Source organism: Pristis pectinata, chromosome 9, assembly GCF_009764475.1.
Source record: "Pristis pectinata isolate sPriPec2 chromosome 9, sPriPec2.1.pri, whole genome shotgun sequence".
Taxonomy (NCBI): Eukaryota; Metazoa; Chordata; class Chondrichthyes; order Rhinopristiformes; family Pristidae; genus Pristis; species Pristis pectinata.
In genome coordinates, this window is record NC_067413.1 from 19,941,594 (window position 1) to 19,959,862 (window position 18,269).

Consider the following 18,269-nt stretch of genomic DNA (forward strand, 5'->3'; position numbering starts at 1 on the left):
ACAGTCAACGTTCTGGGTCGAAACCCTTCATCTGAACTGATCCTCTGTCTCTATTTCCACTCTTCCCTCCCACACCTGACCCCATCTGCTAATCAACTCCTGTTCAGCTGGATCCACCTATCATTTGACAGCTCTTGCCCCACCCCTCCTCCTCACCTCTTTATACTGGCTATCTCCACTGTAATTGTATAGAGCCATGGTGAGATTGCACCTGGACTATTGTATATAGTTTTGGTCTCCTTATCTAAAAAACAATATATTTGCCACAGTGGGAATGCAGCAAAGATTCGCCAGATTTGTTCCAGGCATGGTGGGTTTGCCACATGAGGGGAAATTGTGTAGACTAAGCTTGTATTCTCTTGAGCTTAAGAAAATGAAAGGAGATCGCATTGAATTTCATACAGGACTCAACATACTTCGTATGCAGAGACGATGTTTGAGGAACTAGGGGTTACAGTCTCAACATAAGGATTGGCTACTTAGGACTGAGATGTTGAGAAATCTCTTCACCCAGAGGACTGTGAGTCTTTGAAATTCTTTATCTAAGAGGGCTGCGGCAACTGAGTGATGGAGTTTCTTCAAAACAGAAATCAATTTGTGGATGTTAAGGAAGCCAAGGGATGTGAGGATAGTGCATGAAGATAGTGTTGAGGTAGAAGATCGGTGGATCTTGGACGGCATAAGACTTGTTGAGTATTTATAGAGCTGCACTTTTCCAGGCAAGTTTTGAAGTATTGTATCATGCTCGTGACTTCTACTTTGTAGAGAGTGGAAGAGCTTTGGAGTATGGAGGTCTGGTTTATTATTGTCACATGTATCGAGATGCAGTGAAAAACTTTGTTTGACATGCCATCCATACAGATCATTTCAAAGCATATGTACATTGATGTAGTACAAGGGAAAATCAATAACAGAATGCAGAATATAGTGTTACAGTTACAGCTACAGAGGAAGTGCAGATAATAAAGGGTAGATAATAAAGTGCAAGGGTCACGACGAGGTAGATTGTGAAGTCAAGAGTTCACCTTTAACAAACAAGAGGTCCATTCAATTATTTTGTAACAGCAGGATAGAAGCTATCCTTGTGCCTGGTGGTGTATGTTGTAGCTTCTGCCTGATGGAAGGAGGGAGAAGAGAGAATGTCTGGGAAGGGAGGGGTCTTTGATTATGTTGGCTGCTTTTCTGAGGCAGTGAGAAGTCTAGACAGAGTCCATAGAGGAGAGGCTGGTTTACGTGATGGACTGAGCTGTGTCCACAACTCTCTGCAATTTCTTGCAGTCTTGGGCAAATCAGTTGCCATACCAAGCCATGATACATCCAGATAGGATACTTTCTGTGGTGCATCTATAAAAATTGGTGAGGGTCAACTGGGACATGCTGAATTTCCTTAGCCTTCTGAGGAAGTAGAAGCACTGGTGTATTTTCTTGACCATGGTGTCTACGTGGTTGGACCAGGACAGGCTATTGGTGATGTTTACACTTAGGAACTTGACACCATGCCTCTAGGCTTGCTATGTCCTTCCTGTACTCCCCCTCATTGTTATTTGAGACCCAGCCCACTACAGTGGTGTCATCTGCAAACTTGTAGATGGAGTTATAGCAGAATCTGGCTGTGAGTGTATAGGGAGTAAAGAAGGGAGCTGAGGACACAGCCTTATGGGGTACCAGTGTTGAGGATAATCATGGCGGAAGTGTTGCTGCCTATCCTTACTGATTGTGGTCTGTTGGTCATGAGGTCAAGGATCCAGTTGCAAAGGGAGGTGCAGAGCCCTAGGTCTAGGAGTTTGGAGATGAGTTTGTTTGGAATTATGGTATTGAAGGCAGAGCTGTAGTCTATAAATAGGAGTCTGATGTGGGTGTCATTGTTATCCAGATGCTCCAGAGATGAGTTTAGGCCAGGGAGATGACATCCACCATGGACCTGTTGCAACAGTAGGCGAAGTGCAGTGGGTCGAGGTTTTCTGGGAGGCTGGAGTTGATGTGTGCCATGACCAGCCTCTCAAAGCACTTCATGATGGTAGATGCCAGAGCCACTGGGCGGTAGTTACTAAGGCACATTACCTAAGGCACTGGAATGACAGTGATCTTCTTAAAGCAGGTGGGGACCTCAGATATGAGAAGGTGGGTTACTCACTGTAGAATACCCAGCCTCTGACCTACTGGTTTGTTTATGTGGCTGGTATCTTGTCAATGGTGGTTCACAGGATGAACATGGTTTTCAATGCTATAATCTTATCCCAAGAATCACATGTTGTGCCCCCACCCCATCATAGAGGTTAGGGATATTTTTATTGCCTCCTCCTCCTCCATTCAACTGTTTCAATGTTCATCACCATTCTTACTGGATGTGGCAGGACTGCAGAGGTTTGATGAGATCTGTGAGTTGTAGGATTATTTAGCTCTGTCTGTTGCATACCATTTTTGCTGTTTAGCATGCCTGTAGCCCTCATCAGGTTGACACAACATTTTTAATTAAATCCCAGCATGTCCTTTTTCTTTACTCTTTGAACCAGTATTGACCCCTGGGCTTGACAGTGATTCTGAACTGATTGTGGTGGTGTACACTTCTGCCGCTGCTGATGATCCACAGTACCTCACTGCCCACCTCTAACCTGCTGGATCTGTTCTGAAATATCCCATTTAGCATGATAGTGGTGTCACAGAACACGATGAAGGATGGAAGGGTTGTGCAGTGGTCAATTCTACCAAGATTGTCATGGACAGATGCACCTACCACATGGAGACTGGCGAGGACTAGATATGTTTATCCCTCGTGTTGGTTTGCCTACTACCTGCTGCAGAACCAATTTGGCAGCAATGCCCACAAGAGTCAACTCTCATTACTAAGCCAATTTTGATGCTGGGCATTAAACTGAACCACCCAGAGTAACTTCTGTGACCTTGCCACTTTCAGTGCTTCTTCAACTGATTCAACAGCATGGGGACGATTAATGGTAATGAGGAGGAGGTTTCCTTGCCTATTTGACCTTATGTCATCAGACTTCATAGGATATGGAATCAATGTTGAGCACTCCCAGGGATACTTCCACTTGCCTGTAATACCACTATGCCATCCCCTCAAGATAAGATAAGATAAGATTTCTTTATTAGTTACATGTACATCGAAACACACAGTGAAATGCATCTTTGCGTTGAGTGTTCTGGGGGCAGCCCGCAAGTGTCGCCACGCTTCCGGCGCCAACATAGCACGCCCACAACTTCCTAACCCATACATCTTTGGAATGTGGGAGGAAACTGGAGCACCCGGAGGAAACCCACGCAGACACGGGGAGTACATACAAACTCCTTACAGACAGCAGTGGGAATTGATCCTGGGTCACTGGCGCTGCAATAGCATTATGCTATCTGCTACACTACCGTACTCCCAGTGGGATACGGCATTCCAGGAATTGTCATGGAGGTGTCAGGCACATTATCCACATGGTATTATTCTGTACCATTACATCAGGCTTCACTGGTCTGAGGGACAGATTCCCCCATTAAGACAACAGTCCTGTTATGTTTGTGGGGAGAACTCTGCAACGTCAACTGGGCTTGTCAAAATCTGGAGCCTTAATCAATGTTGGGTGAGTTGTAGTGAGCTTTATTCTCTTTCTGCTTTAGTGCAATTGTTACAGGAAAAATGAAAGGCTTGTTTGACCATTTTAAAAGCATTTATGAGTCAACCAGTTGCTGGTAAAGAGCTACATATAGGCCAGACCGGGCAAGAATGGCAGCTATGCTTCCTTGCAAGACATTTGTGAACTAGATGGCAATGTAGTAGTTTTGTGGTAGTTTTGTGGCATATTTGTTTGAATTCCAGATAATTACCAGAATTTAAATTTCACAGTTGCCATTGTAGAGTATGAATTCATGTCTCAGGGTTGTTAGTTCAGGCCTCTGGGATCTTAGTTTGGTAACTTAACTGCTGCACCATTTCCTTCCATACTTTCCACTTCATTAGAATGAATGTTCTTGGTCACGACTAGCAGTTCCAAAGTGAACTTTAAGGGATTGCTGACCATCATTAAAAAGATAAGTAGAGTTGTCTTTTTCTTCTTTTTTAAATGTAATATTAGTGTTTTCAATTAATTTCCATGAAAAAAGGGTGTTTTTTAAAAACAAATAATTTCAAGTTTTTCATTATTTAAATCTATTTGCCTAAACACCTTGATCATCACAGACATCTAGAGAGACTGGAAAAGGCCCTGACAGCATGAGCCATCTGGGGACCTGAGGTGGAACATTCTAAGGCCAAATGGCCTCATGCAAACTGTTTGGTCTCGTGGTTCCAGGACATTGGGTGCTATGAGACCGCAATGTTTAATGTGAACCTTGTCAGAGAAGCAACTCAGTCCAATGAGCATTTCCAACATTTCACCTTTCTTTGGCAATGTCATTTGATTCTTCATTTGTCCCTTCTTTAGACCTTTGATACCTCGCGCTATCACCCTTTTATCTTGTTTAATCTCTCCTTCCTTTCACTCAGTCAAATTGCTCCTTCTCTTCCCCTACCTTTTCTGCATCTTAAAACCTGTTCCTCTCTTTCCTGTTCTGATGAAAGGTTATCAATCTGAAACATAAATTCTGATTCTATCTCTGTGGGTGCTGCCTGACCTACTGAGTATATCCAGCAATTTCTTTTCAATGATTACACATTCCAGACGCTTGTAGTATTAACCTTGTTCTGTTTATCAACTCAGCTAAAAGGATGGGAACTGTCTTTATAGCTGCATGTACGATAATTGTCTCAAGTTATATGGGTTGGTCTTGTTTGTGAAAAAAATCTACATTTCTCTTCTCCCAGAAGAAGGGATATAGATTAATCCTTCAATAGAGGAGGCAGATTGAAAAGAGGTTACATTTGTCAGTTTTCAGCATTCTGATAGCCCATGCGCCAAAATGTATAATTATGATTCACAGAAGATTAGGAACTTGCAGGAAGACATCTGGCTGGTCTTCTGTTTGTTTTATAGCAATATCAAACCAATGTACTGTATGACTTACCAATTAATTTCTTTCTATTTTCTCACAGGTTAAAAGTCCTAATATTTCTTACCAACAACAAGGGATGGTGCTTCGAGCTATGTCTCGAGCTTTGTATGTCATCATAGTTCTGTCATTTTGGGTTGGAGAGGAGACAACTGCAGAGAGAGCAGGTATGGTTCCGGTTTCATTACTAAAATTGCATCTTGTCAGGTGTGATTAAGATCCTTTTTTTTCAAGCAGCCTTTGGCTCATTTATCCATGGAGTTGTAGAAATTACAGGATAGAGAAACTTAATCCTGTTCAAAGCTTGGTGTGATTTTAAGCATGGTTTCTTTGTTCAGTTCATCATTGTTGTATTCTGCTTTTTTAAGTACTTATTTAATTCCATTTTTAACTGAGTTTCTGTTCCAACAAGTGTTTGGGGTTTTTAAAAAAAAGCCAATCAGTAAAGGCTTCCAATTTCCCACTTTGCACTGTTCATTATAACCGTGAATCAAGGCTCACTTCGTACTGTCACATTCTCCTCTTTTACTGACCTTTCTGCTGAGTGTGTTAGTTTAGATTTAATTTCACTGACTCCTCACTATTCCTCTTACCCCAACCATGAAATCTGCAGTCACAATAGATCTTTGAGAGTTGGACTTTGAACGATCATGCACTGTTTCCCAAATTGATCTGTCCTATCACCAAATATGGACATGCAAATAAGCACAGATCAACTCTTGTATAGCTTACTGCAGCTTTCACTGTTCAAAGCCATACTGGAAACATCACTGCTTCTACCATCCTGTCATGCAGTGCAATCAGTACGGTAACAATCACTGCAAAAAAAACCCCTTTTTTCTCAAGCTGCTGATGGTTTGTTTGCCAATGAACTTAAATCTATATCCTTTGGTTCTTGAATGAGAATATTTTCACTTTGTCTGGACATGTCATTATTTTGAACACCTCATTCAGATCGTCTCTTCCAACTTTATCTATCCTAAGGACAGCTGTCACAGCTTTTCCAGTCTTTCTTTGCAATGTAGGTCCCTCATTCGTGGAACCATTTGAGCAAATATTTTCTGCATCTTGTCCATGTGATGGCTAAATTGGTTAGAAATCACTGGTTTGGTTTAGTAAGTGTTTTATAAACATTCACAATAATTTGTTTTTGTACTTGGGCCTCTATGAAGCCTAGGATTCACAACTTGTCCTGTCATCTTCAAAGGTTTATGGACACATGCACCCAGGTCTCTCTGTTCCAGCACACCCTTTCGAATTGAACCCATCATATCACCTTGTCTGGCTTTTGCCTGAGACACTTTCAGATGTACTTAAAAGATTTTACCATACTACTTGAAGAAAAGCAAAGGAGTTCACCCAGTGTACCAACCACTATTCATCTTTCAACCTCACCAGTATAACCTAGCTAGCCCTTTCTCTGTTTGTGCAAACATGGTGTTGCTAATCCTTTAGTGTTACAGCAACTTAAAAGGTAGTTAATTGTCTATGAATGTCTTTTGGATGTCCTGAAATCATAAAGGACACTATATAAACATTGTCCTTTCTTAAATTAGGCTAAGCTCATAGTGTGGTTGGGTGCAGTAGTTGTGGTTCAGTGCTTGTGGTCTTGTTTCCACCACTAGTTCTAAGACCAGACATCAAAATTGGCGTTGTAGTTTCCAAGTTGCAAAGCAATGCATTTTGTAAGTTAAAAATAGGGAAAGGAATGCACCATAAATAGTCCGAATTTAAATGAACAGAGGGACCTATGCGTGCAGATGCAGGGTAATGATATACAGTAGCCAAGGCAGATGAACTCAAAAAAGAAGAAAAATGATATCATCAGTTTTACCTCTGTGGGAATTTGAAAACAAAGATTTAATGCTTAATTTATATGGTTAAGTTTAGTTAAGCCACTGTTGGCAACTTATGTATAGTTTTAACTATCCAGTGATAGGAAGGTTACAAAAAGAATAGAACATGTTCAGTATGGAGTCATAATGAAATCAGTAGTGGGGGATAATAGTAAAGACACAAAAGTTAGAATCATACAGCACGGAAACAGGTCATTTGATCCATCAAGTGCTTGCCAATTATTAAGCTCCCATTTACACTAATCCAACACTAATCACATTTTATTTTCTCCACATTCCCATCACCTTGCCTCAGATACTACCAATCACCAGCACATTAGGGGAAATTTACAGTAACCAATCTGCACGTCTTTGGGATGTGGCAGAAAGCTGTAGAACTCAGAGCAATCCACATAGACAGCTCCTGAGGTCAGGATCGAACCTGAGTCATTGAAACTGGAAGACAGCAAGTCTGCTGGCTGCGCCATTGAGCAACCCTAATGTTGATGTTACAGCTATTTCCAGTGTTTTGCAATTTGCAAAAAACTGCTACTTAGGGGACATTATTGATGTCTTGACTCAAGGAGGTGTTAGCCATTTCCTTCTCCTTGAGCAGAAGCTAAAGGTTTTGCAGGATTTACCAGGATTGCAGACTTCCAAAAGTTTCAAGGAATGATAGATTGCACTGTTATGATGCTTAGGATTTCTATTGTGAAGCCAGAACTCACTAGGTGTATTGTGCCCAGAGCAGAGACCCTTAACAGTGAAAGCTTTATATCCAAGAAACTCACCTGACTCACTGTTTCTCCAGTAAATCGTTATAACTACAACTTTTCAATTACTGTGCAGGATTGAGTTAAAAGTTGGGAAGTCATGTTGCAGCTGTATAAAACTTTGGTTAGGCCACATTTGGAGTATTGTGTCCAATTCTGGTCACCACACTGTAGGAAGGATGTGGAAGCTTTGGAGAGGGTGCAGCTGTTGCCTAGATTAGAGTGTATTAGCTATAGGGAGAGGCTGGACAAGCTTGAATTATTTTCTCTGGAGAGTCAAAGGCTGAGGGACGACCTGATAGAAGTATATAAAATTATGAGAGGCATAGATGGCGTGGATGGTTAGAGTCTTTTCCCCATGGTGGAAGTGTCAAATACTAGAGGGAATAGCTTTAAGGTGAGAGGGGCAAAGTTTAAAGGAGATGTGCGAGGCAAGTTTTTTATGCAGGGAGTGGCAGGTGCCTGGAATGCACTGCTGGGGAGATGGTGGAAGCAGATACAATAATAGGGCTGAAATAAGATGAGTAACATTCCTTTTATGTAAAATTGAATGCAGAACAACAACAACAACTTGAATTTATATAGCACCTTTAACATACTAAGACATATCAAGATGCTTTTGGAAGCATTATAACTCAAAATTTAACACTGAGCTACAAAGGGTGATATTGGTACTGGTGACTAAATGCTTGGTCAAATTGGTAGGTTTCAAGGAGCATCTTAAAGGAGTAAAGAAAGGCAGAAAGTTAGAAAAGATTTCAGAAGCAATTTCCTGTGATTAGGCCCAGGCAGCTGAAGGCACAGCTATCAATGGAGAAACAATGAAGATTGGAAAATAAAGCAGAGTACTGAGATATATTAACTTTTTGGGTTTGGGAAGGATAAGTGATTCTCCAAGAGTATCCCCATCCTCAATGGCAGGGCTCAACACATGGATGCCTAAGGCAAAGGTAATATATTGACAGCCATGTTCAGTCTAAATGATATCCCCACCATCACTTAATCTGATTCATCCAACATAATACATCAAAGGCTATGGGACCAGATAACCTCCCAGCTGCAGTGGTGAAGACCTGTGTACCAGAAATAGTTGCACTGCCAGACTAAGCAATTCAAGTACAGTTGCAACACTGGCATCTACTCAACCATATGAAAAATTGCCATCGCATTTCTTGTTTACAAAAAGCGGAGAAATTCAGTCCAGCAAATTAATGCCCTATCTGTCTACTCAATAATCAGGAAATTTACCAGTTTGTGTATGGCTGGGACCAATCTGCCACAAGCTTGGTCCAAACATGGATCTGAGAGCTGAATTCCAAGTGAGATTAACTGCCCTTGACATCAGATGTGTATTTAACTGAGTGTGACGTTAAAGAACTGCAGTAAAGTTAATGTCAATAGGCACTAAGCGAAAAACGCTCTGATGGAGTCATACCTTCACAAAGGAAGATGGTTGTAGTTGTCAGAGGTTAATCAACCTAGCCTAGGACATTACGCCAGGAGTTTCTCAGAGCAGTGCCCCAGACCCAACCATCTTCAGCTGCTCCATCAACCATACAATCAGAAGTGGGAGATGTTCACTGATGATTGCAACATGTTACATGCTATTTGCAACCCCTCAGCAAACGAAGCAGCCCGTGATTGCACATAACAAGACCTAGACAACATTTAGGCATGGCTGATAACTGGTAAATAGCATTCATGCCTCCAAAGTGCCAAGCAATGAGCATCTCAAACAAGAGAGAAGCTAACTGTCTACCTTGACATTTGATGTCAATACTGTTTCTGAGTTCCCTACTATCAACGTCCTAGGATCACCAATGACCAGAGATCCAACTGGACCAGTCACATAACATCCCGAAGCCTTTCCACCATCTATAAGGCACAAGTCAGGAGCATGGTGGAATACTCACCACTTGCCTGGATGAGTGCAGCTTTAACAGCTCAGTACCATTCGGGACAAAGTAGCCCACTTGATTGGCACCTCCTCAACCACTCTAAACGTTAATTCCCTGCACCACTGATGCACAGTGTCTGCAGCATAAACCATTTATAAAATGCCCTGCAGTTGCTTAGGCACTGACAGCACTTCCCAATTCCATGATAACCACCACCAAGAAAGATAAGGACAGCAAATTCATGGGAAGACCACCACCTTCAGGTTTCCCTCCAAGTCACCCACTATCTTAACCATCTGGAAGTACATCACCATCCCTTCATTGTTGCTAGGTATAAATCCTGGAACTCCTACCCAACAACGTTTTAAGAGCATCTTCATCAGAGGATTGGAAGGGTTCACAAAGTTGGTTCGCCATCACCTGCCCAATGGTAATTAGGGAAAGTAGAAAATGTAAGCCTTGTTAGTGATATCCAGGTCCTGAAAAAAATTAACACCTCAATTTTATCATCCCTTGAACTTATGAACTCAAGGGAATTGAACCCAGTTTATGCTCAAATGAGATGCTCAAAATCTAGAATTTTAAAAAAATCCATCCCTGTATCATATAATTGTGGCTGATATTCCATACCCTACATATTTCATTGCCAGAGAAGACCATTGAAATGTATAGAATGAGCAACTAGGTTTCTGCAGACAGTGCGCTGTGCATCATCAGTTCGTTATGGGTCAATTGATAGCATCCTTGCTTCTGGGTTAGAAGGTTATAAGATTCAAGTCTGGACCCAGAGTGTTAAGTGCAAAGCTTGAGAGTGCCATTGAATACAGGGCTAAGTTTGCTGCTCAGTTGGCAGTGCTGGATATTGGATGAGGTATTAAGCCAAGACTCCATCTAATTTTTCAGTCTTATGGTACCACTTGAAAGAATAAAATGGAAGCTACCAAGTATTAGTTTCTTATTGAACATGAGAGAAACTGTTAATCCGTTTACTAATTTCATGGTGTTGCTGTCAGATCTTGTATTGCCCGAATTAACTGCTGCACTTCCTACTTTACAACATTTGAATATGCTTAAGGACGTCCTGCATTTTATAAATCCCAATTATTATTGACTTCTTCATTGTTTTTGGACTTACATGTTCCTGATAGGAAGCTGCACTGCCAGGGAACACATCAAAGAACTAAGGGGTAGAGTTGCAGCCCTATATCTGATCTGCGTTTCCTGTGAAACTGATATCCTTTGAAATTGTTACATAGGTCCTCTCAGGAATTTTCACTTCTGCCCCATGCTTCCAGTGAATGGATATTTTCCAGCTCAACGTATCCAAATTCCTGATACTGATGACTGATGTTTGAGGCTGGATCTTAGGACTCTGTATTTATAATGTCTATTTTCTGTTCCTATTTTGCAAGTTGTGAAAAAGTACTATAAGGACAGATCCATAGAGATGACTTGTATTGTGAAAGGAATTGCTGTTTGACAGTCTTTTGAATTTAGCATAGAAAATGATCATGCAGCTGGTGCGTCCTTTGTGTACTTCATAAAGAAAGCAAATAATTTGAAGGCAACACTAAAAAATGCCTTCTCTCCTGAGTAGGGGTTGTAGAGGAAGGTGGGGGGAGGGGTTACTTTTTAGTTACATTAATTGTCCCTGAATAGCTTGGCATTTCAGAAGGCAAATTAGAGGCAATGGCATTTGTGGGTCTGGAGTGACATACTGTATATATAGATCTGACTGGTTAAGGACAACAGATTTCCTTCCTTGAATAGCATTAACAAACTAAATGGGTTTTTTAAGGTAATGAAATAATTTCGAGGTTGAGATTTCTAATACCAGATTTTTGTTGCAAATTTTCTTTCAGTATTTGAATTTATTTTCCACAGTTGTCTTGGTGGGTTGTGAATTATTGCCTTCAGTTTAATAGCCCAGACTGCTCAATTCTAACCTGGAACCCAAGTACTAGATAACACTCTTGCATTGAGTTCAAAGAGACCCACAAAGGTAAGACAGGTGGCTTATTTGGAAAATCCATGACTCATTGAAGTACCAATAAGTACAGGGCTGGTAAACCTATGGTTCAATCCTGGTCTGTGTTGAGTTGGCTGATTTCTGCCGTGCCTTTACCACAAATAATCTGCTAACATTCACAGATGACTTCCTGTAATTCGGGTGAGTGAACTTCTCCAGGATAACTGGCCCATTCAGAGAAGTTACAATGGTTACTGTTAATTTTTATGTTTGAACCATGTGGCATGCAAATTACAGACATTAAAAAACTAGTCCAAGGATAGCTTCAAATTGGTCTTCAGGCTAGACCTTAATTGTTATGGGGAATAGCCCATGCACTTTACTTGTTTACCTGCACTGTACTTTCCCTGTAAGTATAACACTATATTCTGCTTTCTGTTTCTTTTTCCCTTTTGTGCTACCTCAATGTACTTATGTATGGAATGATCTATCTGGATACCGTGCAAATGAAAGCTTCTCACTGTATGTCAGTACAAGTGACAATAATAAACCGATTACCAATTACCAACTACCAAATTGAAACGGAAACTTCTGTATGTGAATCACATTAAGTACATTAGTACACCTGGTCTTTTCCTGGGGTCAGGCACATGTCTAATGCCATTATTCAAGTAAATCCCTTTCCCATCCATGCCCACGTAAACTGGAGCTCAAAACTCCAAACTAAAGCTGTCATTGAACATTCTCAGTAGAACATGGAGCATGCCACTCTACTAAATTGCTCTTTTCATTATTTACGCTCCTAACGTTGGGACACCAGACTGAGCAGATTCAGAACTGACTACAGGTTCCTCAGATGCCTTCCAAGTCCATAGATCAAGTAGTTTCACATTTAGCTATTGATTTATTCATTCTATGGACATCCCAGTAGTGACACTTCTAGAAGCAGTCTGTTACTGGGTTGTTACTATAACCACTCAGGGTGGGTCAGTGACCTTCGGGTCTTTGAGCAGGAGGCAAGGTTATATCTATAAGTGAGGAGCCTACTGAGAGGGAGTCTTCACCAGTCAGCACATTCTATCTTGACCTCTGAGGGGAAATGCTTCGGTTTTTATTAGGCTTAGTTAATTAATTAATTTAATTAATTACATTTTAATTTTAATTAGGATTAGGTTTTCCATTACTTAATCATCACTGAGATATTTGATAATCTATGGGAAGATCCTCACACTTTCATGCTGCTTTCTCCAAAGAGCTCAAGGAGACCTTCACTCTCAACATCTTTGTTATAAGATCTTTACAAGTGTCTGAAACGGATTTCTTCCCTGTCTCCTAATTTGCGATTTGCTTGCTTCTTACAAGTACAGACATAAGGGCTTCTGTGACGAACCCAACCCTTTTCATCAACAAGAATGATCGGTCTGAGGTGAATCTTGAGATGAAATTCCTCAAGGTGAATGTCATACTTCTGGAAAGTACACATGGCTCCTTCATTCTGAGAGAACTCATAATGCCAGACAATCCAGGGGATGGATTCTTTAGAACAAGGGCTACCTCTTCTTCCCTTGCTCCCCACTTCATTGTGAGGTCATTTAAGAGCTACATAGGAATTTCTTCTTGCAGAATCTCTTGAATTCTCTTCCCAGGAGTCTTGTGGCTACCAGATCATTGGGGATTTTTAAAGCGTAATTAAATAAATTTTTGAAAGGTCAGGGAATTGAGGGCTATGGGGAACTGGAGAAGATCAGCCATTGTCATATTGAATGGGGGGCAGGCTTGAGGGACCAAGTGGCCTACTACTGCTCCTATTTCCTTACCTTCATATGTTTGCTCCAACCACAGTCGTTGAGCTGATGCAATGAGGGCCCCATAGCACCTGGATGGTAGTGACAATCACCACTGGACTTCTCATTGAGATTTTTCTGTCTGCATCTGTCCAAAGGTGCCCTGAAGTATACACCAAGGAGATGAGGAAACTCCATCCTCATATGCTGATTTAGCACTCCAAAGATAGCAGCTGCTGCCAGAGGATGGGAAGCAAGTAGGCCCAACCCTGAGGACAATGGGGGCAGAGTCAGAAGATAGGCAGGAGCAAAAGGATCTGGAGGGAGAAGAAGCTTACTGGGGAAATATCCCTGCTCAGCTTCCACAGGCTCGTGTCTCAGCCAAGAGGAAGAGGAAACATTGTCAACATAAACTATAAGGGACTCACTGAGAAAGAAATTCCTACAAAGAAGCTTGCAAAAGCATAATTCTAATGTGGACCAAGTGACTTTCTCCACACAAAATTGGATCAATAATGAAGCAGGGGAGCCTAGATAACATATTAAAAGCCCTCACATCTGGCTTTGCTGATTCAGTTGTACAGATTATAATAGGGATGAATGAATATCTTATCCACTTACTTAAATGACTTGCTACAACAACTCTCCATTTCGTGATGAGTGACACCTTATTTAAAGAACTCAGACCTCTCCATAAAATACATTTATCTGTAAAATTCCCCAATCCTGCAGATCTAACCAGTCGTGGGAAGATCACCCTGACATGTCTTGCGAAATTTCTTTCCACACTGCTTCATAGTGCAACTTTTCTCTCTCCCTGGAGGAGATTACTGGAGCTATCTCCTGCCAGGCTCCTCTTATGGCGGAACCCATGGGTCTTCTGGTCCCCGGCACATAGCACCTGCCTCCTAGAATATATCTTGTTGACTTGGACTTGATGTCCCTTTGAGTGATTATGGGAGCTGCCTCCCTCTTTCCTGCAGCCTCTGTGTTTTCTCGTGGGAGCCAAAGTGTGTGTTGCTATTGTTTGGCTGCTACAGGGAGTATGATTTTAAGGACACTACCCAGAGTGTCGGGAAGATGCCCAAAATTATTTGAGGTCATATCAGGAATCATGCAGGACCTGCTTTGGTGCTCATTTTGGATGAAAAATACCTCAATGCTATTTTCAGCTGGATCTTATGGCCCATTTTGATTTTTTTTTTGGTTGGGGGAGCACGATTGGGCATGGGTGCTAAATGCACCATGTTGCAGCACTAAAAATAGTTGCAATCCAATTTTTGGGTAAATGGCTATAAAACAAGGTGAGAAACGTGGAATCCATGAAATATTAGCTCTTTCCATATATGCTCTTTTCATAAAATGTTATAAGATTGGAGATTGAGATACATGCTTCTGTTTTCCTCCAAGCATCTTTCCTCCTGAAGAGATCTTAATTGCTCTGTGAACTCTTTCACCAGCATAAATATATCAGTACATCTGAAGTTAGTGCAATCCAGATTAGCTCAATCTGTAATTTCTTCACAACTAGTTTTAGCATTCTGTATTGTATTCCATCTAAAACTGAAAATAAAAAAAACTGCAAACACCAGAAATCTGAAATTAAAATACAAAGTGCTAGGAACACTCAGAAATAATGAAAGCTCTTCTACCTGACATGCTAACTCTTTTCACAATGCTGCCTGACTTGCCAAGCTTTTTTGGCATTTTCTGTTTTAATTTTTATTGCAACCAACATGGACTTACATGGATAGGAAAGGCTTAGAGGGATATGGGCCAAACACGGGCAAATCGGCCTAGCTTAGATGGGCATTTTGGTTGGCATGAACGAGCTGCATTGAAGGGTCTGTTTCAGTACTGTATAACTCTATGACTAAATCACTCCTTGATGAATTGAATCCAGTTTTACAGGCACCACTATACTACATAATCACACTCACATGAATATTATTCTAATGGTATTGGTTTATTTTTGTCACTTGTACCGAGGTACAGTGAAAAACTTGTCTTGCATACCATTCGTACAGACCAATTCATTGCACAGTGCATTGAGGTAGTACAGGATAAAAACAATAACAGAATCCAGAGTAAAGTGTCACAACTACAGGGAAGTATATTGCAGGTAAACAATAAGGTGCATGGTCAAACAAGGTAGATTGTGAGGTCAAGAGTCCATCTCATCATGTAAGGGAACCGTTCAATAGTCTTAACACCGTGGGATAGAAGCTGTCCTTGAGCCTGTTAGTATGTGCCCTCAGGCTCCTGTATCTTCTGCCTGATGGGAGAGGAGAGAAGAGAGGATGACCTGGGTGTGTGAGGTCTTTGATTATGCTGGCTGCTTCACCAAGGCAGCAAGAGTTATAGACAGATTCCGTGGAGGGGAGGCTGGTTTCTGTGATGCGCTGGGCTGTGTCCACAACTCTCTGCAGTTTCCTGTGGTCCTGGGCAGAGCAGTTGCCATACCAAGCTGTGATGCATCCAGATAGAACCATAGCACACTACAGCACAGAAAACAGGCCATTCGGTCCTTCTAGTCTGTGCCAAAACTTTATTCCACTAGTCCCATTGACCTGCACCCAGTCCATAACCCTTCAGACCTCTCCCGTCCATGTATCTATCAATTTATTCTTAAAACTTAAGAGTGAGCCCGCATTTACCATATCAGATGGCAGCTCATTCCACACTCTCACCACTCTCTGAGTGAAGAAGTTCCCCCTAATGCTCCCCCTAAATCTTTCCCCTTTCACCCTAAAGCCACATCCTCTTGTACTTATCTCTCCTAATCTAGGTGGAAAGAGCCTTCTTGCATTTACTCTGTCTATACCCCTCATAATTTTGTAAACCTCTATCAAATCTCCCCTCATTCTTCTGCACTCCAAGGAATAAAGTCCAAACCTGTTCCATCTTTCCCTGCAACTCAACTCTTGAAGACCCGGCAACATTCTAGTAGATAGGATGCTTTCTATGGTGCATTGATAAAAATTGATGATTGTCAAAGGGGACATGCCAAATTTTTATACCCTCCTGAGGAAGAAGAGGTGGTGGTGAGCTTTCTTGGCCATGGCGTCTATGTGGTTGGACCAGGACAGGCAATCGGTGATGTTCACTCCTAGGAACTTGTAGCTCTCAACCCTCTCGACGTCACCGCCATTGATGTACAGTAGACAGTTGCATGTCCTCCGCCCCCTTTCCTGAAGTCAATGACCAGCTCTTTTGGTTTGCTGACATTGAGAGACATGGGTGCTTGGTGACATGCTTTTCAACCATGGTTCCTGATGGGTTAGGGTTGGTGAGTTTGAGCACCCAGCCCTAACCCTGATAGACTCCTTTCCAGTGTAGGTTGGCAAGTAGAGGGGTGGGGATGGGAGGGTATAGCTGTTGGCTGATTTAAGTATTTCCTTATAAAGGTGACACTGAGGCCTTCTATAACACCCCTGCTTGGCCAGCTATCTGGGTGTTACATCTGGTGGTATGCTTCCCTCCCCATTTTTTCTTTGATTTCCCACTAGGCTGACACACAAATAGCAGGCAGAATCCACTTCAGTGGTAGTGAATGCAAAATTTGTCTTCCAGTTTTTATTTTTGATTTTTGCTTTCAATGGTGCAATTTGGACTTGAAGTCCATTGGTGTTTATTGTGCCTCTTTTTCAAGCATGGCACAAATGCAAATTTTACTGATGTAACAGTGGGAAAGCTTTCACACATTCCCCAGGCTCACCATTACATTGTGGTCCAGTTTTGAGGTATCCTCTGGGGTCACACAAGCCAGGTATTCGTCCCCCTAAATACAGTTAACATCAAGCCTAATCACTATATTAGCTATCAATGGGCCACGTGGACTTGTCAATTTCGGGATATCTATTAGCCTAAAACCACCAATTACAGCTCAGTTTCACATCTTCCAAAAATAGTCTTTCTTGTGGAACTAAAAGGAACAGAAGTACATATCCTAATCCAAGATCCTACCAGCACCTGCATTATAGAACATATAACAGCACAGGACAGGCCCTTCAGCCCATGATATGCTGCTGAACTAATTAAATCAATAACCCCTAAATAATCTAATCCCTCTTTCCTGCACACTGACCATATCCCTCCCTTCTCTGCATATTCATGTGCCTATCTCTCTTAAAGATTCCTATGCTATCTGTCTCTACCACCACCCCTGGCAGTGCATTCCAGGCCCCCACCACTCTCTGTGTAAAAATATTCCCTTGCAAATCCCTCCTCTCACCTTAAATACTTCTTTATAACCTGTTGAAGTCTCTCCTCCACTAGTGGTAGAGTGCTGAAGCCAATTTCTAGTGGCCCTTGGGTTGCTCTCCACAAAGCCAAGACCAGTATCTGTCTCTGCCCCGTGGTACTGTTATCACCCGCTGTGAGCTACCATTCTCAAATTTCTCCATTGATGCCAGTGTTCGCTGGATGTGTTTCAACATTTGATCCGGGAATCTTAGTACTCCTTTATTTGGAACAGAAGACAATCTTGGATGTCTCCTCATTAGATATCTTAAAACGTGCCCAGAGATTTGAGGCTGACCCTTGACAGTTGCTATTAGCGATGACTTCAGCGCATGGAATTTCACCTTGCTGTAGGTTGATTATCACTCATTCATCTTAATCAGAAGGTTGTGGGGTCAAGTCCCTTCTCGAGAGATATCAGTACATTACCTAAGCGGCACGGTAGCGTAGCGGTTAGCGCGACACTATTACAGCGCCAGCGATCGGGGTTCGATTCCCGTCGCTGTCTGTAAGGAGTTTGTGCGTTCTCCCGTGTCTGCGTGGGTTTCCTCCAGGTGCTCCGGTTTCCTCCCACATTCTAAAGACATACGGGAAGGTTAATGTGGGGGTTTAAAATGGGCAGCGTGGACTCGTTGGGCCGGAAGGGCCTGTTACCATGCTGTAAATAAAAATTTAAAAAAAATTAAAAATACCATAATGTAGTATTGAGACGGTGCTGCTTTGTCAGTGGCTGTTTTTCAGATAAGGTAGCAGTTCTTGGTGTTCCTGCTTATCTC

The 18,269-nt window shown here is 41.9% G+C and overlaps 1 protein-coding gene across 1 annotated transcript in view; it reads left to right on the forward strand.

Annotated features, from left to right (window-relative positions):
- Nucleotides 1-18,269, forward strand: part of LOC127574444 (collagen alpha-1(XXII) chain-like) — a 241,751-nt gene that overhangs the window by 15,802 nt on the left and 207,680 nt on the right. The window contains exon 2 of the mRNA XM_052023460.1: nt 5,036-5,159. Coding sequence (XP_051879420.1) covers nt 5,036-5,159 — 124 coding nt within the window. The remainder of the gene's footprint in view (nt 1-5,035; nt 5,160-18,269) is intronic.